The sequence below is a fragment of the Mesoplodon densirostris genome, chromosome 15 (assembly GCF_025265405.1).
Source record: "Mesoplodon densirostris isolate mMesDen1 chromosome 15, mMesDen1 primary haplotype, whole genome shotgun sequence".
NCBI lineage: Eukaryota > Metazoa > Chordata > Mammalia > Artiodactyla > Ziphiidae > Mesoplodon > Mesoplodon densirostris.
In genome coordinates this window covers 74,512,458-74,537,619 of record NC_082675.1, presented here as the reverse complement: position 1 = coordinate 74,537,619, position 25,162 = coordinate 74,512,458, and the positions used below count along the sequence as shown (strand labels likewise).

Here is a 25,162-nt window from a genome sequence, read left to right as displayed (position 1 = left end):
AAGGAAATACAAGGAGAAAAGCAACCATGGAGTAAGATTCCTTCAACAGCGAGGTGACAGGAAGGGGAGGGAGAGGTGTCCCACGTCTGTCAGGGTCTCGCTGTGTCCTCTCCGTCTCCCCACCTCAAATTTCCGAGGGGCGGTTCTGCTCACAAGGGAACTCATGGGGTTGGAGTGTCAGCCCAGAGACTGAAGGAGGGCGAGAGGGTTCTGAGCTGATGGATGTGCTCATTCCATGTCCTAACCTGACCTTCGTAATTGTTACTGGGCTGCCCTTTTCAGAGGATCCAGGAACGCAGAGGATTGGCTTGAAAAGATACTGATGGATTTGAACTCAGAGAAAGTCAAAGGTACAGAGCAGCAGAGGGGCCCCGAGCCCGAGCAAATTGCCGCCACCCCTGACGCTCCCTCATGCCCCAGTTTCTCTCCTCAGTTACCTTCATCACGAAGAGCAAGGGCAGGAATGCTGAAGGCAGGGAGGACACAGGGAAAGTAGCAGCCGGCTTCTCCTGGGGCGCTTCCAATGGCATCCTCCTTCCTAGATTTTGAATATCTTCTCCGCAAAAAGGCTCAGATCAGCTCAAACCTCCTATTTTCTGTGGTCCTTCAAAGTTCCCATCCTCTTAAGCTGTCCCTTGCTGAGATTGCACACTGCAGGCCTCGCATCGTGTGTGGAGCTGGCGGTCTACAAATGTGGGATGGACCAGGCTAGTTAACCACGCCCCTCCCCAGCCAGATCCTTGGAGAGTCTCCGCACTTCTGGGAAAAGGGAGGCCGAGAAGCGTCTTGGCCCGTCGCTGATCCGAAGGACGAGTGAAGGCGGCAGGGACACTGGTCCTGAGGACCCCAGGCAGGATCCTCAAGAGGACTGGGGTCTGGGGACACTTGGCAGGCTGCAGGGGAGGGAGCCCCACAGCAGGTGGGAACAGGAGCAGTATGAGATGTTGCAGTCGGTCTTCTGATCGGGGCTGGAGGAGCAGAGGTCAGGATGTGGTCTGTGGTGACACAGAGAGAGATGAACCCTGGGGCCCATCACACTCCATTCGCTGTGACGTCCAGTGTCCTCCCCAGACGAACCGCCACGATTCCGTGCCCAGTCTGCTCCTCCTGGCAGCCCCGGGCACACGGCCTTCGCCTTATCTCCATTCCCCCTGCACAACTTGGACACAAATAACTAAGTTGTACAGGGGCTCTGTTAGAGCCCAAAGATGGTAGCTGAGCAAACTCATGTTTATTTATTTATTTATTTTATTGAAGTATAGTTGACTCCCAATATTATTTTAGTTTCAGGTGTACAACATAGTCAATTGATATGTTTATACATTATACTCCATACCAATTTATTATAAGATATTGACTCTATTTCCTGTGCTGTACATTACATCCTTGTAACTTATTTATTTTATACCTAGTAGTTTGTGCCTCATAATCCCCTTCACCTATTTTGCCTCTCCCCCCACCCTTCTCTCCTTTGGGAACCACTAGTTTGTTCTGTCTGTGAGTCTGTTTCTGTTATGTTGTATTTGTTCATTTGTTTTATTTTTTAGATTCCACATATAGGTGAAAACATACAGTGTTTGTCTGTCTTTGTCTAACATATTTAACTAAGTGTAATACCTTCCAAATCCATCCATGTTGTTGCAAATGGCAATATTTCCTTTTCATGGCTGGGTAGTATTCCACTGTGTGTGTGTGTGTGTGTGTGTGTGTGTGTGTATAAACCACTTCTTTATCCATTCATCTGTTGATAGACACTTAGGCTGCTTTTATATCTTAGCTATTGTAAATAATGCTACTATGAACATTGGGTGCATGTATCTTTGCAAATTAGTGTTTTCATTTTCTTCAGATAAACACCCAGAAATGGACTAGCTGGATCCTATGGTAGTTCTATTTTTAATTTTTTGAGGAACCTTCATACTGTTTTCCATAGTGGCTGAAACAATTTACATTGCCACCAACAAGTGTTCCCTTTTCTCCACATCCTTGCCAACACTTGTTATTTAATGCATATTTATTAAGCACCTACTTAGTGTATCAAGTATTCCAGCAAACAGCTGTGTCAGTCCCACAAGAGCTTATAATGCAATTCCCTGAGCTGGAAGCCCGAGAATGGTCCTTGATGTCTTCCTCATCTTCAATCCCTACATCTAACCAGTCCCCCAATCCTGTCAATTTTCCTTGTACAGTGTCTCCTGAGTTGGAATCTTCCTCTCCCTATTGGTTTCCAAGAGCTGCCATAACAAATTATCACCCTGGGGGGCTTAAAACAACAGAAACTTATTCTCTCACAGTTCTGATGGTCAGAAGTCTGAGACCAAGGTTTTGGCAAGGCTGGTTCCTCCTGGAGGCTCTCTCTGAGGGAGAAGCCATTCCATGCCTCTCTCCTGGCTTCTGATGGCTGCTGGCCATCCTTGTAGCTGCATCACTCCAATCTCTGCCTATATGGTCACATGGTATTTTCCCTGTGTGTCTCTGTGTCCAAATTCCCCTCTTCTTATAAAGATACCAGTCATTGGATTGAGATCCATTCAAATCCAGTGTGACCTCATCTTAACTTGATTACATCTGCAAAGACTATTTTCAAATAAGGTCAGCTACACAGGTGCCAGGGGTTACGACTTGAACGTATCTTTTTGGAGGACACAATTCCATCCACAACACACTCCATCCTTCAGCCACCACTGTAGCCCAGTCTTCATAATTTTATCTAGACCATGGCAATAGACTCCTTGGACCACTGTCTTTCTCTTCTAAGATACTCTCATGTTACTGCAACAATCTTCCTGAAACCTAAATCTGGGAATATCATTCCCTTGTTCAGACCAATGAAAACATCACTTTCCTAGCCCCTGTCAAACTTGGATGGACACTTTTGCTATAGGAATAAATCTGTGCCATGTGTAGGAGTCTCCAGAACGAGACTGTGGGCTCCTTCAGCTGTCTCCCTGCTCTCACCCTTCCCAAATCCTAGTCATTCCAGATAAATGGATACTTTGGATGCCCCAGTGACTTTGTTCATGCTGTTTCCTCCATCATCTCCTTGTAGAGTATATTCTGACCTCCTTGGCTTTGTCTACCTCCTTACACAGAATTCTGGTTCTAAGAAGACACAATCTTTTCTGGTGATAGTCTTTCCCCAGCAGGTAGGGTGAGGCCTGGCATGTAGAGAGCTTTCCATGATTCTTTGTTGAACAAAGGAATGAAGGAATTAATAAATGTAAATGCACAGGCAGCAGATTCTGGATCTTTCTCTGCTACACTTGTCCCTTCTCCTCTCCCTGAAGGAAACTTAATCTCTCCCATAACATTTTATTCCTAATCTCTCTGCTAGCATTTACTGTATATTTTAGCTGTTTGTAAGCCCAGCTGGGCTGTTACTCTGTGAGCTACGTGGAGACAGGCACTGGGTCTAATTCATCTGTAAATGCCAAGAAGAAACACAGTGCCTGTCAATATTATTTGTCGAACTGAATTAAATCTACTTACAGAGGCAAGACAGAAGTGGGAAAAGTCATATTCCCCCACCCCCTCCGATTTACGGCCTCCACTGTATTTACAGAGCTGAGCGTAGGGGCAGGGCAGGAGGTAAAATTGCAAATTCTGTAAGTTCCCCTTTCTGCTGATGCTTGAAAAATTATCTTTCTGAGTCAGCACAGGTATTTTGATACTGCCTTGAGATTTCAGGCATTTTTTTAAAGTGATGGTTTAAAAACAAGTGCTTTCGCATTTACCATCAAACTGATAGCGTCGGGTGGGAAAATAACCATCGTGAAAACTGTTTACCCTTCATCTTCTAAATTTCTAGTTCAGGGTCTAAATCTGACAACAAATATATGGGAATCCCCAGTCACTGCCTCTCCATCACGGATGGGAGAGCCTGGGGCTCCGGCACAGACAGGCCCCTCCAAGAACAGTCTGAAGTGGTTGATGCTGATTACGGGGTCTGGAAGGCTGGGCTCTAGAACACCAGCCTTCCGGAGGGTGAAACCGTGGGTAATTATCAGTCAAGTCCAGTTCACCTGCCGTCACCAATCAAGGTTGTTTTCACCGTTGCTACAAAAGACTTTCATGACTTCCAAGCGGCACTTTTAAAAAATTTATTTTATTTATTTATGGCTGCGTTGGGTTGGGTTTCTGCACGCAGCCTTTCTCTAGTTGCGGGTAGCAGGGGCTACTCTTTGTTGGGTTGCATGGGCTTCTCATTGCAGAGCACAGGCTCTAGGCACACAGGCTTCAGTACGTGTGGCGCGTGGGCTTCAGTAGTTGTGGCTCACGGGCTTAGCTGCTCCGTGGCATGTGGGATCTTCCCAGACCAGGGCTGGAATCCTTGTCGCCTGCACTGGCAGACAGATTCTTAACCACTGCGCCACCAGGGAAATCCCCCAAGAGGCACGTTCGCCTGAGTTGTTTTCCAGGAACTTGGAGTCAGCTGGGTCTAGTTAGAGCTGAGCTGGTTGAGACTGGTTAGGACCACCCACCCTCCAACTGGGCATGCGCGAGTGTCCGCTCACTGACCTTTTGACGTCAGAGGGCCGAAAACTCCGCCCTCAGATCGTGCGAAGAGCCTCCATTTCTGAACGTGGAGAGAACGGCTGCCTTACCTTTTTCTTATTTCCAGCCACCTTTCCCCACCCTCCCGGTGCCTCAGACCGCCCTGCTTCGATCTCATAAATACCCTGAGCCCCTGGCCTCCGGCGTGGAAGCTCTGAGGTTTGTTCCGCGGTCTCCTCGCTAGGCTGTCTCACGGAGAAACCGTCTTTTTCACAGACTTTGGGGTCTGGGCATTTTGGCTGCTTGGGCTTTGGGCAAGGGAATTGGGTTCAGTAGCAAAAGCGGAGCAGTGACAAGGGATAGACTCCCCGTTGTACTGAGTTTTATCCTCCCGACAGACTTTACTTTCACCCCAGAAACAAGCGTAGCCTCCGGAAGAAAGCCAGCCTCTCTGTGCCTGTCCTGTGGCTAGAACCTCACTGTACGCCTCTCTGTTCCTCACTCTAAACCTCGCTCTCAGCCACACCCCGCAGTCAGGTGACGGAGCTTTGCTGTTGGGAGTTGATAGCGGGCTGTGGGGGAGGAGGGCCCGTGGGGAAGCCTGGGGAAAAGTGGGCTGCTGTAGTGGATTGAAAGGCGTCCCCCAAGTTCATATGCACCTGGAACCTCAGAACGTGAGAGGAGCTAAGGTCTTTGCAGATGTTAGTAGTTGAGGTCAAAAGATAAGGAAAGATTATTTCCTAGAGCCCAAAATAGGGTGTGGCCCTGGGGACACCCTGATTTCAGACTTCTGGCCAGAACTGAGAATGTGTTGTTTCAAGTTAACCAGTTTGTAGTCGTTTATTTCCGAAGTCCTAAGCAAAAGCCCTAGTTGCCAATGGTGGGTACAGGGAATTACCAGAAAAAATTCTTGTCTCTCCACTTCTGCCTCAATCTTCTTCCAAAGCATCTCGGGACTGGGGGGAGGGGGGTGCTTTGGGGATGAGATGGGGATGGTGATTAGAGTTGTACGGAGCAAAGCAACAGGTGTTTGGCTTTACTTTCATTTAAGCAGGGCAGTAATCTTTAAAGTCAGGCTTTGAGTTTTCTAAGGTCCTTTCTTCTTAGGGTCTTACCTGCACAATCAGAAATCGGGAGTGTGTGAGGGTGTGGACGAGGGGACCCGGCCCTCAGATGCCGGGACAAAAGGGCTGACGGAGTCGGGGCTCGTGGGGGCACGTAATCCCAGCTCGAGTTCTCCTAACCTCGGGGTTGGGTTAGAACAAACCGAGGGAAAGAGACCGTGAGGCCGGGAGCTGTTTCCCTGCTTCCCTTCTGAGACACGGGGCCTAGCCAGTCCCCACCCACCTACCAGAGGCTGCTTAGTGAGAGAGAACTGTGCTCCACTCATCCCCCAAACCGCTACATGACGGGCAGCTTCTGAGGAAGACGTCGTGATCAGTGCCAGAGAACAAGCATGAAGGGAATGCGTTTGCTCACGCGTACAAGAAGTCCTATGTGTGAATCTTCACCACAAGTACAAATACCAGCTCAGCATGTTGTTGCCTTCTTAGTTCCAAATCGGTGAGTCCTAGACATTTTCTTTCTTGTTTTTAAAGTCTTCCCCCAATACCTTCAGCTTTCCAGAAGCTTCTTTGTGAATCATTCTTTTTCTGTCTACAAGGGGAAAGTTGATTTCTGACGGCTCCATCAAAAGAGGCTCCTGAATTTCTAATCTGCACCTGCCCCTCCCCATGCCCCCTTTGCCTCTGACTGCCTTCATCTTTAAAGTACAGGTGTTTAAACTTAACCCTTTGGTTGCATGTTGTAAATTCACAACCCTGACCCCCCACCTTCAGTGCCTGGTGCCCATGGTACAACGACGCTGATGTCTTCTTTGGGGTTTGTATTGGGAACCTCATTTGCTCATAGATAAAACAAGAGACACTTCTTCTCAAAAGAGGACAGGTGGCTTCCATTTCAATCTAAAGATTGAGGCCAACAGCACCAAGTCATTAGCGGTGAAGAAGAGTTAGTTTAGTGGCAAGGACACATTAAGCAAAGCACAGGACCTCGGGCAGGGTAGCGGGTAGATCAGTGTCTCGATAGAGTTAGACGAGAACCAGACTCTGAGGGGATGGACAAACCCTCCCTGCCTCTGCCGGCAAAGAGACACGGGACCAAGAACAGACTGGTTGGATGTCCACTCCTTTGACCTATTTTTGAGCACCTACTGTGTGCCTTGCACCACGATGAGTAAGACTAACCCTGTCCTCCCCTCATGGATCTCACTGTCCAGGGAACTTTGCGTCTCCTGTTGAAGAAGCTGTCTGTGAATCTAATCGGGTAACTGTTACAGCCGGCTGGGTAACTGTGCCCTCCTGGAACTGTACTCTTTTTGGGGATATTTTCTGTTTAAGCAGAAGCTTAACCTAAGGACCTGTAGCTGTCCTGCTGCTTACTTGAAGTACATGGCCTATAAGGGACTCTTCAAGCCCCAATCCTACATTTTTTCATTTTTGGTAATGGCCATCCAAGACAGGCAACCTGCCTATATGTTTATGTTCAGATTTTCCAAGTGCCAAATAGCATCGCCCCTGTACACTTTGAAGCCTCGCTGAATAGGCAAGTAGTGTAGTCACCATGACAAGTATTTCCTGTTTCTAAAGTTTACAAGAACTGGCTTTGTACCATGTATTATTGTCAGGGTAGTACGGTAACTGCTACTAGGTTTTGGTTTTGCTCACAAATTCTAGAAACTGTAAAGGGAGACGGATTTTTGCGAATGCTTTTCTGGAACCTAAGGTTTAACACCACCCCTCTCCCCGCCCCTCCTTGTTATCTACTCCAAAATCTGCAGAGAAGTTTTGGTCTGTGGGAATAATTCCACAGCTGGGTATGTTCCTAGCTCAGAACCCACAGCTGGGATTCACTCCGTGGCCTCAGGGGCCTGGAGGAGGGAATCAAGGGACTCAAGTGGGTCTGGAAGCTCTTAATTCTTTGAAAGACTGTGGGGAAAACGAGACTTCCTGGGTGAAAGAAGCCATACTTTTCCTCAACGCCAAAAAGGATTTAGCACATTTAGAGGCTGACAGCTGCTGGTCTTCCCTTGTGTGGCCATGACGGTTTTCATTGCCATGTACTAGGTCTGTGGGCCTCTAGAACGCTGCAGGATCAACTCAGGGCCCATATGCTGACACAGTGCAGCCCACTAAAAAGATGGGGCACTTAGTACATAGAGGGGAGACAAGAGCTAGGAATCGGGGAGCGTTCTCCAGCCCACTCTGTCTCTTCCCTGATCCTCCCTGGGGCCGCCACTGGCTTGTCCTGAATCAGTCTGCGTATGTGTCCTTTCCTCTAACAACTCTCAAGTAGTCGAGGTAGATCTAGAAGCCTTAGGAGTTAAAAGCTGGCTCCAAGTGGAAGGTGAGGTTTAAGCCCCACTTCAATGTTTGTATTGTCTCCATGGCAGCAGGTCATAGAACACCAAAGCTAGCGAGGGCCAAGAGGTACTCTCCAACCCTCATTTTACCGTGGAAGAAACAGCCTCAGATCCAGTGACTTCACCAAAGCCATTTCCCATGAGGCAGTGCATCCAGGATAAACACCTGGCTTTTCTGAGGCCCACTGCTCCATCCATCACCCTGCTCCACTTGCCTTTCACCTCCTCATCCAAGTGCCAGTCTGTTTGGGACGTAGCAAGAAACATGAAGAGTGTTCAGAAATGCGTGGTGGTATTCAAGAAAAATCATTAGCCTTCCCAATTCCACTTTTCTTACGTTGGCATAGCTCCTAGTTGCATATGTGGAAATCAAGGCTCTCCTCTCATCGCCCAGCAAACTCTCAGATGCAGGAAAACAAAGACACCCATGGGAAAGGAAGACAGTTGCTTTTCTGGACCACTGTACTTGGGAGTTTACCATGAAATGGTCTTATGTGTTAGAATAGCTGGTATTTCTCCTTAACATTACACAACCCTAAGTCCCAAAGGCATACATTTCTATATCATTTTGCAAACATTAACTGTATTAACGCCTGTAAAGCACTTAGAGCAGTGCTTGCTAGGTGTTAAGGGCTACACAGGGCTTGGTGATTATCACTAGTAGTGGTGCTGGGACTTACGTCACCTGAGATGCACAAAAACGCAAGCTTCTGGCTTGTGCTCTGGGACTCTGGCTCACCGTGTTACCAGGCAAAGATTGCGCTAGTGCACAGAGCCCCTTAGCTCTAGGAAATGGTATTTGTCACGGAAACCCAGTCCTCTCCCAAGAAATCAAATTGGTGTTTTACAAACTTTTTCTTTCCCAAGAAATCGGGCAGGATTATAACCCCAGCTGGCTGAAGATTTCATGCCTCCCAGGAGGGTGTGGAATGAAGAAGAGTTGGTCAAGTGAGGAGGGTGTTTCAGGGTTGGGGATTTTTTTTTTTTTTTTTTTTTTTTGGCTGTGCCATGCTGCTTGTGGGATCTTAGTTCCCGAACCAGGGATCGAACCCGTGCCCTCGGCAGTGAAAGCGCAGAGTCCTAACCACTGGACTGCCAGGGAATTCCCAGGATTGGGGACTTTAGATGTGTGTCCTCCACTTTGTGTTCTTTTAACATTAAAAGCCTTCAGTGAAGCTCCTTTCTGGGCATCCCAGCAACTCCTAAAAATAAACTGGAGTTCTTGAAATGTTCTAGTTTGCCTTTAAGCTTCCTTTGGCTGGAGACCGGGCTATTTTCAGTTTCCCAGCCCCAGGTGGTATGGATTGGATCCATCGAATGACAGATGACGCTGTGCCCTGTAGTGAGGGCTCAGCAGACACTTAGGACAGGTTAGCCAGTGGGCGAGACTGCAGCCAGCCCAGGCTGGCTGGGGAGTGGGGGAACTCCCATTTAAAGATTCCTGGAACCCCAGGGGGAGACTGATGTGTAGATAACCATGGAGGGACATGGTGCTATTTGTATTGAGTCCAGATAAGGAACATCTAAAAAGAAACAGGAGTTAAATTGTCCCATGGGAGGACACGGCAGTGTATGGCAAGAGTGCCCAGCTGAAGCCAAGAGCTAAGGGGCGTAACTCGCCTGGCTCTGGACGGTTGAATGTAGCCTTTAGAACCATGACCTCTCCTTTGATCCATCTTTTCACATTTCCCCATCCTCCCGCCGCCCGCCTTCGACTTCACGTTCGCCTTGCCCCAGGCCCTACTGATCCCTTGTCATTTTGACCAGCTCCCCAGCACCCTGTCCAGGAGCCACACCCGGTACCCTTTGTGACACTGTCCTTCAAGCTAATCCCTGCCTGTCAAAGGGCTCCAGGTGAATCTCATGTGCCTTTTCCTTCATCCTCCAGCCATATCCTTTCCTCTAGCATCCATTAGAAAAGCTTTTAGATGCTGGTAACAGAATAACCAACTACCAGCGGCCTCAAACATACGGGCTTTCGTTCCCTTCGCAAGAAGTCCAGGGGTAGAAGGCCTCGGTGTTGATCCAGTGGCTTGAGGATATCTGCCAGCTCCCAAGTCCATCCTTTCTGCTCCACCAGCTGTAGCGGGCTTTTCATTCTCGTGCTGATTGCCTCGTGACTGCAAGTTGATTGCTGCAGCACCAGGCATCACAAGTTCATCACAGGAAGAAGGAAGGGGGTAGGCAAGGTACCTACCATGTCTGTACCTTCTGTATGAGGAAAGCAAAGCTTCTCTGGAAGCTCCTTAGTGGAATTCCCCTTAATCATTAGCCAGAACTGACTTAATGGCTATGCAGGAGGCTGGGAGCATACGTGGTTTTCCAACCTCCTCTAGTTGGAGGTGGCAAGGGAGGAGGGGCTGAGGATCAGCAGTGTCTTCCACACCTGCGCCCTCTAATCAGTAGAGAGGCCTCCTGAGACCGCACTGGGCTGTCCAAGAATTATCTAAGAATTGATACCTAAAGAGAGCACCCTCTGGTTTTTGCACTGCAGGGATCCTTTTTTTTTTTTTGTGGTACGCGGGCCTCTCACTGTTGTGGCCTCTCCCGTTGCGGGGCACAGGCTCTGGACGCGCAGGCTCAGCAGCCATGGCTCATGGGCCCAGCCGCTCTGCGGCATGTAAGATCTTCCCGGACCGGAGCATGAACCCATGTCCCCTGCATCGGCAGGCGGACTCTCAACCACTGCACCACCAGGGAAGCCCCGCACTGCAGGGATCTTATCCATCAAGTGGAAGAGGAAGAATCAGTGGTGACCTTCCTTTTACTCCTGGAGCAGCACTGTTTGTTAAATTCCATCCATTTGGCCATTAGCACAACGTGTCAAGAACTGCTGTTTATCTTCCGGGCCCGCCAACACCTTGTCTCTTCAGCTGGATTATGAGCCATCTGAGAAGAGGGATCTTATCTCATACCACCTTCTATTGTTAGTCACTGAAATGAGTGTCATGCACTTCGTGGCATCCAGGACACTCCCTCTAATGATGAAGATAACCCTGCACATCACGGGGTGGGTGAAGAGACAACACACCTTCCATGGGATCCACGGGAGACACACTTAGGAGGCAGAATTTCTTGGAAAGGCTAACAGGTGGAAACAAATGTGGTTGTAAAATCAGGCATGTTGGATAGAGGAGGGCTTGGAGACGGTTGTGCAAGCAGAGTTAAGTTTCAAGCTTCGCGCTGCTTTCAAAACCAGGCTTGGAAGTGTTACCCTTTGGTCTACCCCTCCCGCTGCTGGTACCCATTCATGTTTATTTACTCAGGAATAGAGTCCTTACTGTGTGCTAAGGTTCTAACAAAATTCAGCAAAGACTAACAAGTCCTGCGCTCGGAGCTTCCTCGGAAGCTGATAAAGAAGCAGTCATGTTGTAAGGAATGAGGACCACTGTAGTCTCATCCTCGCTGTGTCTCAGGAGCTCAGAGGGTCTGGGTGTAGATTAGGGGGCATTGCCAGCCCTTTGGGGTTTGCTTTAACTTCTCTTGCTTTAACTTCTTGTTTTTTTAAAAAACAGAAACCAAAAACCTGAGTTGGAAAGAGCTTTAGAGCCAGCCGGACTCGGCTTTAAGTCCCGGTTCTGCCCTTGACTGTGGGACCCGGGAGGAGGTTTCTAACCCCTGACATCGGTGGCCTCACGTGCCAGTTCTCGGTTACTGCCTCTCAGCATGGAAGCACGCCTCAGTACGTGCTTGATCATACCAGAACTTCATTCACCATTTCTCCTTTCAGTTGAGCGTGACGTGAAGCTTTCTCAGCAGAGGGTGTGGGAGGAAGAGGCTTGTCCTCTTCAGCACTGGCGGGGGGCCGGGGATATGGCTGCGTGGTTATCCGGTAGGGCCTGCCCCAGCTACAGGGCCCAGAACACGGTCCATCGGCGGCCTCGTAGCCTTGGCCTAGTGACAGCCGTCCTACCATCCTCGCAGATACCGCAGCCCTGCGCGGCCAGCCCGCCCTGAGGGCTTCCTGCCTGCACTGACATCCAGGCTCCCTCCACGTGGCCCATACACAGGGCTGGTGTTCCCTCTTACCACCCCTACCATATGTAGCCCACCTGCTCGGAAGGCCTCTGCCCCTGCGGGTCCCCGACCACCACTGCACACCTGGGCACCGTGTGCCGATCGCTGACTCCCTGCCTACCCACAGAAGGGTGGTGTATGGCTCGCCCAGCAATGCTGGATCAGCTCTGGCCTGGCCAAACCTGCGAACATCTCTGCTACCTGGTGGCCTGATTACACCTTCTGCAACTACATCTGTGCCCCTTGCAAGTGGTCCCTCCTTGGTACTTTCCCTCCCATAGAGCACCTTAGGCTTTCCCGCTATCTTGCAGCTACTCTTCTATTGCAGTTAACAATCCTCTATACTCAACTTCCCTTATTTAACCTAATGTGTGGTTTCTGTTTCCTGATTGGACCCAGGCTGTTGACCTCATCAGTAAAGAAGAGATGCTAGAATCAGTGTTTCAGATTTATTTTACCAATCAAATGAGAAAGCCAACATAAAGCCCAAAGAGCACAGCTCTGCTCATTCAAGTTGCTCTGTTTTCTGCCTAAGCCACTACTGTCTTCTCACAAAACAAGGGAAATGAATGTCAGTGAGTGCCAGGCACTTGACAGGATAGTGCTGACGTGCGTGTGGTTAGCCCTAGAGGAAGAGACCGAGGGTCAGAGAGGCTAAAGAGGTTACGTGGGGTCATGAATGCAATATGGGATTAAGCTGAAGCCCAGGCGGCCAGTCCTGAGTCCACACACCATGCTGGGTTTCCGCCGAGAGCCCTAAAGTCTCCTCCTCCTCACCTGAATAAGGACAATTTTCCTACATAACACAACCACCTGAGTCTCACCACTCACTCTCTGATGAGAATAGCTGAGCAGCAGGAGAATCGTTTGCTGGAGTTCTTTCATAATGACTTAACTAAGAGATCTCCCCCTGAAAGAAAGGTCTGACTCATTTGAAAGGTGTGAGCCTGTGGTTTCCCTTTCTCTGAGTTGGCCTCCGAGGAGGCTGCCCTTGGAACCGATACTGTGAGCCTCAGCAAGTATGCACTGGACTGTGAAAAGCTCTGCTTTGAGAACGTCCATTGGTTACAATCACATTTTATGGAGTTTCACATCAGCAGTGAACCAATTTGTATGGCTGCTTGCTTGAACCTAACTTCCAAAAGGCCAGCAGTCTTCTATGTTCACTGATGCTTCTCCAGTCCTTAGAACAGCTTTGTATATAGTAGGTGCTCAGTAAATACTCAAATGGATGAATTTTACATCGTCAGGGATTTGCCATATTTCTTTATGTGTGGAGCTTCACTAGGCTATTTTTTTTTTTTTTTTTTTTTGTGGTACGCGGGCCTCTCACTGTTGTGGCCTCTCCTGTTGCGGAGCACAGGCTCCGGACGTGCAGGCTCAGTGGCCATGGCTCACGGGCCCAGCCGCTCTGCGGCATGTGGGATCTTACTGGACCGGGGCACAAACCCGCGTCCCCTGCATCGGCAGGCGGACTCTCAACCACTGTGCCACCAGGGAAGCCCTTCACTAGGCTATTTTAAAGCAGGATTTTATTTTAAAAGGTAGAGAGGGGGAGGAATCAGTCTACCTTAGTAGGAACAGGACTCCTGTAAATCAAGGCATGATACACCATGGTTATGGTATATCACAATGACCAAACCACCCTAATCAAAGCTTACTTCTCCTGTGTTTCAGCCTCTCCGGGTGTATCAGCCTACAACTCTGATACACTAGTTAGCAATAATGGGTTGGTAACGTCCCAGTTAGTAACACAGTGGCTTTTTGACTGGAGCCCTTTGGAAAAAATTGTCCAGTACCTGGCAGAGAATTCTACACATGGCAGCTAGTCCTTAAATGTTGAGCACTGATGTTGTGATGATGACAAGATCTTAAAGGGCTGACACAGGTAGTGGAAGCTTGGGCAGGGAGGAAGGCTCAGGAGAGGGTCCTGGTGTTTTTGATCAGATAATCTCCCTACACCTCTCAAATCATGACCAGGAAGCTACCCATGCTTTCTATGCTTTTAATAGTTCAGTAGATTTGTGCTATAGCTCAAAAAAAACCCCCACCAAATTAGCAAACGAAAAGAACATTCTCTACACGTTATAGATGTTCAGGTATAGAGGGGAAATCATGAACACTTTAAAGTCCTGGACACTTAAAAAAACAAAAGCAAAAACAAACAACTTATTTACCAGAAATTTCTTTTCCCTCTTCCATTTTCATATGATGGAAAAAAATATCTAGAGTTCCTTTTAGAAACACAGGATGTGAACCGGTAATGCCTCTGCTTGTGGCTAGAAGTTTCTTAAGAGAGAGTTGTCCCAAAGACGGAAGCAGATGAAAGCTCAAACCCTTTCCAATTTAGAGGTTTAATGGGTGAAGTTGAGTAGATCTGACTCGTGCGTGGTGTTCATTCATTTACTGATTCTTTCAACAAGTGTTTATGGAGCCCCTGCTAGGTGCCAACCACTGTACCGGGCCTTAAACAGCCTAGAATGGGAGCTCCCTGCAGATGGGCATTTTGCTTGTATTGTATCCCATCACCTGGGATACTTTCTAGCACATTGGAGGTATTCAATAAATATTTGAACTGATGAATGGTCCTAGCACTCACGGAATTTATAGCACAGGAAACTAAATTTCTTATTCAGCACTTTTATGCCAACCAAATGAGTTAAATGAACATCAGGGTACCTTTCAGGAGAAAAGGAGAGGTGAGTCACTGGCTGCAGGCAGCCTTGGGGAGTGTGGAAAACATGAGTGGTACGCTGTTGTCCTGTTTCCTACTGACGGTGTGTAAAGGGATTGACTGATTTTCACATGTGATTGATGGGAATAAGCGTCAGGACCCTGGAGCTACGTGTATTTCAGCTCTACATTGTCATGCGCGGGGGGGAGAGACTCTCCTCCCCTCTTTAAGCCCAGTCATCGATTCCCCGCACAATTGAACGGGGCTGCTTCAAAGTAGGAGTCCTGGGGGCAAAGAAGGAGGTGCTTGCCCCAGATCAGCGATTCCCTTCTCCTTGGCTGGGCATAATTCTGATCTGTTTTGAAATAATCAATGAGCTAAAAGTTTCAAGAGGCAAGAATTTAGACTGAGTTTACTTCTTCGAACAGTATCCAGTGTCACAGGACAGTCAGATAGTACCATGATGGGTTCACTCCTCGAAAAGTGAGATTTATTCTGTCCTTCCCCCTTTCCTCACTTTCTCTTTCCCTGTCTCTATATCTCTTCCCCAAAACCCAAGAAGTCCTGAACCCCCTACTTCTTGTGGATATGATTTCCCTGCCACAGGGCATCTATCTTAAAGTGGTTGAGGCACTTCAAGATTTTATAACCTTCCTGGGGCAGAAATGACTGGCAGTGCTGAAGGCCGATCATAACTCCATTACTTCATTAGAGGTGGGTTCAAAAGACATGCCTCTTTAGTAATTAACCAGCAAGCTGGCCTACTCGGGGGACAAAGATTGCTCATTGCTACTTTACAAGCACTGCATATTTTGTTATGATTATGTGAAATTTCCTTCTGAAAAGATTCACAAGCTCTTGTGACTTGATCAAAAAAGTTAACATGTAATTTAACATGTAATTCCATCGTTTTTTCCTGCAAGATGGGGAAAAAAATCATTACATGATTGTCAGTAGGCCTTCTGCTTTTAATGGGGAATTTGACCAAGGACCCCCTGGAGCATACTGCTGCTTAAACGTTTCTTCAGGATGTCTCTAATAGCTAGAGTTTGGGGATTAATGTTTAGATCTCAATCATTCCTTCTCATTGTCTGAGATTATAATTGTCAAGGATTAACACTCTTGGGATTGCAGTTATGCCCTATTGTGGGATCTCCCAGGAACAATTCTACTAATATCACTTTTCATCTTCTAGGTGCAAATTCAGGAAACAGTCAGGGAGCAAATCTCTCTCAGCCAAATGCCAGCTTTCTCAGAGCCCACTGGGGAGGAGTCTGCATTGACTATGACCACGATAGATTCCTTCTCCCATTTAGGAGGGATCGACACGGAAAATGCATCACTGGCCCAACACCTGGAGGTAGAAAGGTGTACCCAAGGCCCACGGCAGGAAGAAAACCAAGGTGGAGAAGACAGCACACCTGGATGTCCCTGGGGAGACCTAGGGTGTGAGCCGAGCATCCCAGAAGCCAATAGTGAAAATATGCCCCCCTGTGAGCCGTTGGTGCATCTCCCCCAGGAGAACAGCGCTGACCCCGGGGAGCCCCGGGCTCCCTCTCTTGCTTCCCCTGAATTTGTACATACCGTCCCCACCTTGGAAATTGCGTGTGCTGGGCCAAGAGACAGAGTAACAGCGTGTGTGCTAGGCCGTCCTGAAGCAGGTGACCAAGAAGCGTGTGATACTGTGAGCTCTCCTGTTGGAGCCCCAGCTGGTAAATATTTGCCTCAAGAAATTTGCTCCGTGGACTTCGAGCTGGCAGGTCAAAGCAAAGTATCTGAGTTGTGTTCTTCTGATGACAAGGCACTGGATGTTCTTTCTCAAACACAAGGTTCTGAGCCTCCACAGTCTACATATGGAAGCAGCAATGAGAGAACCTCTGCCATGTTGCCTCTTTTTATCAGTACTCTCACCTGGAACATTTCACAGAAAGCCAGTAAAGGTGCCGCTGGGGAAAATCTCTCCAAGGTGGAGGGTTCCACCTCCATGTTGGCCTCCATGGTAAAGGCTGGTCAGGAGAGGCTGAGCCCCAATGACTCAGGTGGGCTCGAGGAAAGACAGCCTCTGTCTTCTGAGAATGACTCTTTGGAATGGTCTAAAGAAGGTGGTGACGAGAGCTCTAGCTCCAGTGCCCCGGTCACTGCAGACACACCAGCCAGTCATAGTTCAACTTCTCCTCAGGAGAAGCCAACAACATTAATTGCTAATCTTGAGTGTTTTGAGGTGACTGGGGAGAGTGGGGACACATCCACTGTTACCATTGCCACCAAAGGCCACCCACCCAAATACTTCCCTGTTTCAGTTGCTGGGAACAGCCATGTAGGTGGCCCTGACGAGAGCTCACCTCGGGCACCAGATGACAATATTTCTCAACTTCCTTCCAATGCACAGTTGGGTCATATTTTAAATGGTTCTACAACTGAATCTTCAAAAGGACTAGCATGCGTGGCTCCCAGTGGACCAGGAATCCACGTCCACGTTCCTCAGCTCCCAGAGGGAGCGGATTTCTGTAGCAATTCCCCTCTTCAGATTGATAACCAGTCTGGAAAGAAGAGCCAGACCGTGGACAGAGCAGACACTAGGAGCCTTGAAGAGAATTTCCAAGAAAAAGGAAGTGAAACAACACAGAGGGTCCAGCAGGGTTCTCCTGACGAAAATTTCCAAGAAAGCTTGCCTATGATGTCTGCTGTACAAGGGGAAATAAACGTGGTACTCTTGGACCACTCATTGGCTAACTCCAGGGAGGGAAGAGAACAGAGCTCGGGCTTGGGGACTCGTGTGCCCATGGTGGCTGAATCTGTAATGGAAGATGATAGTCAGGCTCTGAGTAATGTTCCATCTCTCTCTAATACCCTTCTGGGGGAGTCTAAAGAGAGCGGTCCAGGATATTGGGAAGCAGGTAAAGAGCTGAAGATTATAACTCTAGAGGCTTCCATTTCAGAAACCTGGCCACCAAGACAACTGACAGATTCTAAGTGCAAGGACTCAGAACCTAGTCTCATCCCTGGTAGGGCCTGGGCCGTATCTGACATTCTAAAGGCTGATGCTGCCGTGCCTGAACTGGACCGCTCTGAGACAACATCAGCCTGTAGTCCTCAGGCTGAGTCTGGCTCAGCAATTGCTAATAAAGCTGAAGACCTAGCTGGCCATGCACACTGGAGTTGTCTTTCCTCCCAGTGTTTGAGCCAACCCAGACGCTTGGAGTCCTCTGTGGACCCTGTAGATGAGAAAGAATTATGTGTCACAGACTTGCTATCAGAGGCTTCCAGAACTGGAAGGAAGGAAAGTGTTAACAGTGTAAGTCAAAACCAAGAGGAAAGCCAACTCAAGGTGGATCGCCTTGCCTTCTTTAAACAGTTCCTGACCTGCCCTAAAATCTTAGAGGCCTCTCTAGATCCCCCTGATGAAACAGGTGTGGAGTGGGCCAGGGTGGAAACACCAGAGCCTTCTGAATCCACACTGGGGGCCATCAGAGTGGAGAGTAGCTTGAATAATGGAAACTTGGGCCAGAGAGTAGAAGTCCAACCATCCGTCTCGCAAGTTCCGTGCCCCCAGCAACGTGGGGAAGCCATTCCAAGAGAAAACAGCATCAGCCGAGACCAAGGGTGCAGTGGGGGAGAGGGGGCAAGACAAAGTCAACATGCTGAAGCAAAGGGGGACGTACAGTCTGCCATTTTGCCTGTCCCGGGTCCTGTCAAAGGTGGGGAAACGATTCCGAGGGGACGCGGCAGAAGCCAAATACAAGAAGGCAGTGAGAGGCGCTTAGCGGAGTCTGAACAAAGTAAAAATAACAAAGCAGCAGAATTGGTTTCCCCCACTTTACCTCTTTCTAGAAGTCTTGCAAGAATGACTCCCGCCTCTGGAGTTGGTACTCACAGCTCCACAAGTCAAAGGCATGACCTCCCTGAGAATGATTTAGCGGAGCCCAGAAGCCATCAATGTGCGTTTTCCAACTCAAAGGAAAGGGGAGCTATTGAGAGTGAGTGTGGGAAACATGTGCCCCCTTCTAGTGGTCTCACTTGGGGGCCTTTTACTTCATCTCTTGAAGGAAGCATCACAGGCTTTTCAAGAAGCCACAAAATTGAGGAACATAAAATAGAGGAGCCCCCAGTTGGGGAAACCAAACCCACAAGCACATCTGGCTCCCCGGCAGCAACACTCATGTCCAGGGAATGTGCATCAGAGAAAGTACCTAAGATGCTGCAGGATCCCTGCCAGCAGGGCTCCACCCTTGGCCGTGGGAAATTGTCAAGGGAGGAGAAGGTCCTCCCTGGGGTGGCCCAAGCTGGCTGCCTCCCCAGGGCCCCTGCAGCAGTGGCTGGGTCAGAGGAGGTCAAGGGGAAGCAAGAAACCCCAGGGAGTGGCCACATAGCTGAGGGAGTAAAGAAGAAAATTCTGTCCAGGGTGGCCACCCTGAGGCTGAGATTGGAAGAGAAAGAAAACGCCAGAAAGAACTCAATCTTTCTTAAAAAGAGTCCTAAACTCGAAACATCGGTATCACGCACAGATGAGAAAAAAGACTCCAAAAGGCCACCTTGCAAAAGCGAAGGGACAGGTGAGGCTGTGTTGCTTCCTGTCATTGTTAAAGTCTGGCTTTGTTGACCTGATGTCAAGCTCGTGTGTCCTCCTGAGCCCTTGCAGTTAGGGTGCGTGTCCACTGGGGAGGCGTCGGATGCTACGGCTGTGACCAGTGGCCTGGCATGTAGGCCCTTGGGTCTCAAACTTGAGCGGCCTCAGGATCCCCTGGGGGTTTGTTAAGACAGGTTGCTGGGCGCAACCTCAAGAGTTCCTGGTTCCGGAGAAGGTGCATTTCTAACGAGTTCTTGCGTGATGTGCTGGGAGGACCACTGATGTAGGCTGCCTTGTAGGTATGCTTAACTGAGGGAGCGTGATTACTACGCCTTTCTGTTTAATTATCCTTCAAAAAAATTTTAAAAGAAACAGCATTCATCAGTGTAGCTAATTAGTGTAATTAAATAGACCACATGCTAAACAGGATTTACAGAAAAACATTTAGGTACAGTCCAGCAGTCTCCTTTTAATCTTTTTTTTTTTTTTTTCATTTGAAGTGGCTGATTGGATGTTGGGTTTTCTTCCAAATTTGAGTATAAAGTTTCTTTCCAACTTGCCCTCCCCTTTGAGCCGGAAGTCCCCCCCGGGTCTCTGTTCCAGGTTTTAGACCACTTGAGGCTCAGAGCCCGGGTAACTGCAGTCAATTCTGCTTCGCCTGGGGAACCGAGTCAATGCCAAACCCCATCCCATCACCCAGATTTCAGCCTTCTTCCTGAGCTCTTTCTCTTCCCATGAAAGCTGGCAGAAGTCAGAAGAGATTGCAGCCAGGTACCGTGCCTGCCCGAGCTGGAGCAGAATGCTGCGGCCCTCGCTAACCCCGGGGGAGAGACTTTTCCTCTTACCTGAGGGCTTACTGTGTTCCCAGACCTCAGCAAACGGGCCCACAGCCCCTGCTGCTGAAAAGATCAAACACAAAACTGCTTTCCGAGTTTTAAAACATATTTAGAGAGAATGAAACCATGTTTTCAAGAGATCTCAAGTGGTTTCAGCCCAGAGGAAAAAAATCTTATTTGGAATGCTTGTCTGTTTCCGTGGGAGAAAGGACCATCCAGGTGCTGTTGGAGGATTTGATCTCCGGAGCTGCTCAGCCTCCCCAGGCATGAGGGGCTGCAGCCACAGGGAGCACTGCCTTCTGGGGGTGGGTGGGTAGGAGTTAGGAGTGTGTGTGTGTGCGTTGGGTTGTTAGGGGTGACTTGGATAACTCTGAAAGAAATAGAACAAACTCGAGTAAACTTTTTTCCACATTCAAAGCTTAGTACAACCAAAGCTTTATAGTCACAGGGGACTTCTCTATCCTTTACCCTCAGCACTTGGCCAGAATATACACTGCAGATAAACCTAGCTTCCCTCTCGAGCCTCATTTTAGCTCCCTCTGTTTGTTTTTTTTTTTCCCCCTCCATCCCACACAGATAGGTGTCCTTTCCCAAAGCCCTGAGGCCTCCTGACCAAGCCAGCTTCCTATCCTAGACCCTCATTTAGTTCTGCCCATTTTATGCCTTTCCCTGAATTCCCCTTCCCCAATTTTGTCTTCAGAACTTACAACGGGTTGTGGACAGGGTTGGCAGCCTTAGGAACACTTAGGTATCAGCAAATCACCCAGGAAGGGCCCTTGAGGAAATATGTCCCAGGTGGGGCAGTGGACTTGGTCAAGACTCTAGAGCAAGAGCTTGACACCATGGGCCAGAGCACCTGGCACCGGTAGCCAGGTAGGGCCAGATGAAGTGAAATGAGTTTTGCCGTCAAGGCAAAAGGACTTGGTATATTTCATCTTTCTCCCATAATATTGTTAGTACCCTGAGCTACTCTCTAATGCAAGAATTTGTTACCCAAGTGCCCCACTATTACTTCCTGGGAAGAAAACACGCTTTTCAATACGCACTGTTATCCAAGCCCAGTCTGTTGCCAAGAGATGGGAGGCACGTTTAACACATCAACGATTTCACAGTCGTGAAATCCGAGGCAGCAGAGCAAACAAAGCATCGGTATTGATGACGTTCGGCTTGGCTGTGGGTTCTGTAACAGTCTGTTACCAAAGCTGTGTAACTATGAAACTCAGTGTGAAATAGACCGACACCACGTTTCCAGTAACCCCTACCTGCCAAATGATTCTGACCACCTGGCTGCGTTAGCCATCCTCCTCTTGTCTAGGCTGCCGCCCAGTGGCTGCCCTGAATAATTACACATTTACCTGGTGTGCCACCCTCTCGTCCCTGATTTAAAAAGAGCTCAGCCTAACCCCTGGGAATTGTGTATTGCTCCTACTTCATTCAAGCAGACAGTTCTCTTTCGCTCATGAAATTGATATCCTAATGGATTGCAGTGATGTCCGATATCTTTCTGCAAAGATAACTGTGATCAAGGGGAAAGATGGATGAATATTCTTCAGCAAATGACTTACTGTTGTGGCTTTTTACACCTGGGGGCTTAGCCACATGACTTGGCTAGTCCAGATTTTATTCTCCTTCCTAACCCCCGGCTTAAATTTTGACCTGGATCATCTGGTAGTCATCTAAAAGCATCTTTCTTTGGCCCAGATCCTATAGATTCGGTATCTACAACCCCCATCCCTCCCATCATTTTTTTAAAGTTTCAGGTTCTGTTTCACTTGGTGCATTGCAGACCTCACTCAGGAATTTTAAGTAATGAAAAGTGGGAGTTTTCTATTACTGACTTGTTCATTTTCTATGTTTAGGAAAGTGCCATCCCCTCTCAGACACCAGATTTCCTCATCCACCAAGTGGAGGGTAATAATTATTATCCCTGTCTCTTGGGATTGTAGTGAGAATTAAATGTGATAAAATGGGGAAGTCTCTCTTGCCCACCCTAAAGCTCTTTGCAATTCTTATAAGAACACTGACCTACAAGTTTCTTGTTTCCAGCTCCAATATTACTGAAAAAGATCCAGGCTGAGATGTTCCCTGACCACTCTGGAAATGTAAAATTAAGCTGCCAGTTTGCAGAGATTCATGAAGATTCTACTATCTGGTGGATGAAAGATTCAAAGTCGATAGCCCAAGTGCAGAGAAGGTGAGATATTCCCCCCCCCTCGCCCCCGGTTCCTTTTCACAGTTGGTTGTTTATTTCACAACATGGTTCTACAATAGTAAATTATAGGAAGTAAAAGGAAGATTGAAGCAGAAACTCCACACCCAAAGTATCCAAGAAGAGTAAGTAACAAAAGGACAGATACCTGGACAGGGAGGATGGTGAAGTGTTCTTGCCTTGCCTTGGCTACCATCACGTTTGGTGGCCTTAGGAACGCACAAACCTTTCAATACATTTTTTAAAATCAGGGGAACCTGTCCAAAATAATCTTCTAGTCTGAGGTTCTGTGGTCCCAAGATTAAAGAACTCTCTTTTCTATGCCCGTGCATTTTGCTGTTCTCATAAATTCCCATTAACCTAACAAAAAGCTAAGAAGGTAAATCAAAAGGAAAAAACAATCCGTGAGGTTACAGAAAAGTGGCATCTACCCAGGGTGGTAAGCTGCCATCTCTAAGATGGGAAAACCAGTTTATATCTGGGGCCATAGGTTAGAGGAGTTGAAGAGGAGGAGGGGAGAGATGAGAGTGAGCATCATTGCCAAGAATACCCCGTGTGGATTGAACCTTTCTAAAGAGGCTTTCCAGCAATAAATGCTTGCTCGAGTGAACTGGTGAATCATGCTTCGTCTTTTGCACCTGAGGAGGTGTGACTCATTCTAGAAACAGATCCCCTGGTTCGAATGAAACCAGCCTAACTCAGACAATTCTCAGAAGCTCCTTTCTGCCAAAGGAGGTCCTAGTTCAGCTCCCTGAGTCACGGGAGGTGTTCTTAACCCACTAATCTTATCACAAATAGGCTGAAAAAGTGAGAGAAATGAGTTTTCTGTAAAATTAAATCAAATGTCTGCTTGGAACACATCTGGAAATTGTTCCAAATGCAACGATGGAAGACTGGAGCTATAGTTTCATTTCTGTAACATCACTCCAGAAAAATCCAACTGGACTATGATTGTAATAAAGCTGCTTTGCCTAAAAGGCCATCATTACCCTGCTTGTCTTATGTAAGGCTTACGAATTACAATGAAGAATAAATGGCTTGATTTTTTTAAAAAATCAAGGTGGTTCCCTAGAACTTTATTTAAAAAAAAAAAAGTGCTAATTATTCATTTACAGTACTTTCCGTAGCTGTCAGCCAAGAAAATGAACCAGTGTTTTTTGCTCTTGATCTAAGCCGAAAATTGGCACTTGAATCTTTCAGGTCCCTTTTCCATCTGAGGTGTCTTTAGAAAACCTAGCCTCCCTCTAGAAAGTGTGTGACCTTAGTAGGCATGCCATCTACTAATGACATGTGGCCAAGGCCTTTAAGTTCTTGGTGAGGTTGGCTTCATTCTTCTTGGTAACACTGTCTGGCTTAGGCGCACCCATGTGCCCTCTCTGTGCTACCACTGGAGATTTGGGAGTCATAACTCCTTCGATATTAAGTCATTTATATTTCAGGTGGATTTTCAAACGTTAGCAAATTTTCACCCCTAATTCCGGTTGCATGTTTCCTTTACATGCCCCTCCAAGAAATCTCTCACTGCCTTGTCAAGATATAGTTATCAGAAAGTTGATCTGTCAAACAAATGTAATAGGAACATGTAACAAAGATCTTCCTTCTCTAACTCATTAAATAATGAGTAAGATGGGAAAGCTGTTTCAAGGAACATCTGAGGAATGAATTTATACAGTTAATCAGGCAAAAGAATGCTGGAATGTTTGCAAATGGATACGAAACTTGTTAATGTTCAACAGGCAATAAACCTTGGGAGTTATCTTTTGTAGGTTTCTGTCCAGGAGAAGTTATAACTGGGTGGGTTCTATTGGGTTGACCATAAAGTTCGTTCAGGTTTTTCTGTAACATCTTACAAAGATGTTTAAAGAGTAAATAGCAAAGTCTGACAGAGGAGCATCTCCTATAACTAAACTGTCCTTGGGTGAGCCCATTAAACAGTGACACACAAAGGACACTCAATCATCCTTTTGCCTTTGTCCCCAAGTTTAGGATACTTTTCCTTAATAGGCTAAATTTTGGAAATTAGGTGTCGGGACAAGTTCTTGTGGCTAGGACAAGGTGAATGTTCTCTGAGGAAGCCAAGAGGAACACGGTAGCTTGTGCAATGGTGGCATATGTCTTGTCTCCATGAAGATCTCAAGCTGGCACCCTTCAGTTCTACCTTGGCCGTCAGCACCTCCTTGGTAACCAGGAACCCATTCTCCACTCTGGGGAGAGAGGTGCTTGGGAGCGGCCTGGGCTTTAGAAAGGGCCATTGTCCCCATGGAGTGGATTGGCTGAAAGCTGAGCACAGATCACATCATTCCTGCCGGACAAGCAGGGAGGGAAGAGCTGGCTGCCGTTAGAGGCAGGTTCTGCTTGACTGGCCGTTGGAAGGACGTCTCCACCCAGGCTGGAAGGTGGGCAGTGGGTGCTGGCAATCCTCACCCCTGCTCCCTGGGGCTTCTGATGGATTCTGGGGTCTTCTGAGAAGCCCCCAGTTTAGATGCCCTTTCCCTCCAGCCGATTTAGTTCTTGTTAACTCTGGTCACACTTGGAGCTTCTTTTGCTTGCACTTGTCTCCCCAGCTAAGCTCCACTCCTGTTTGGCCCTTTGTGCATTTGGCCATTCCTTCCCCTAAAAGCAAAAACCTGTGTCCCTTAACAGGGTAACAGGATATGAAACTGAGCTTTTCCCCTATTGATTCAAAAAGGTACAAGTCCACTTCTTTTCACTTCTCACAGTTTATATGGGTATTTTCTGTTTGTCTTATCTCCTCCCAGACTGGAAGATCCGCACGGGTGAAGACTGTGCCTTTTTCCCCATCACCAAATCCCCCGGTACTGGGCACACAGCAGCTGACCCCCGCTGATGGCTCATGGCCACTCCCCAGACTAGACCCTTCAGTCAGGCTTCACATGCCAGGTGTCAGTTGCTACTCATGCCCAGCCAGGAGAGGATCTTGCTC

The 25,162-nt window shown here is 47.9% G+C and overlaps 1 protein-coding gene across 1 annotated transcript in view; it reads left to right on the top strand.

Moving 5' to 3' along the window:
- The window catches only part of ALPK2 (alpha kinase 2), an 85,695-nt gene that overhangs the window by 23,351 nt on the left and 37,182 nt on the right, over nt 1-25,162 (top strand). Inside the window, exons 2-3 of the mRNA XM_060119527.1 lie at nt 15,802-19,159; nt 22,056-22,203. Coding sequence (XP_059975510.1) covers nt 15,802-19,159; nt 22,056-22,203 — 3,506 coding nt within the window. The remainder of the gene's footprint in view (nt 1-15,801; nt 19,160-22,055; nt 22,204-25,162) is intronic.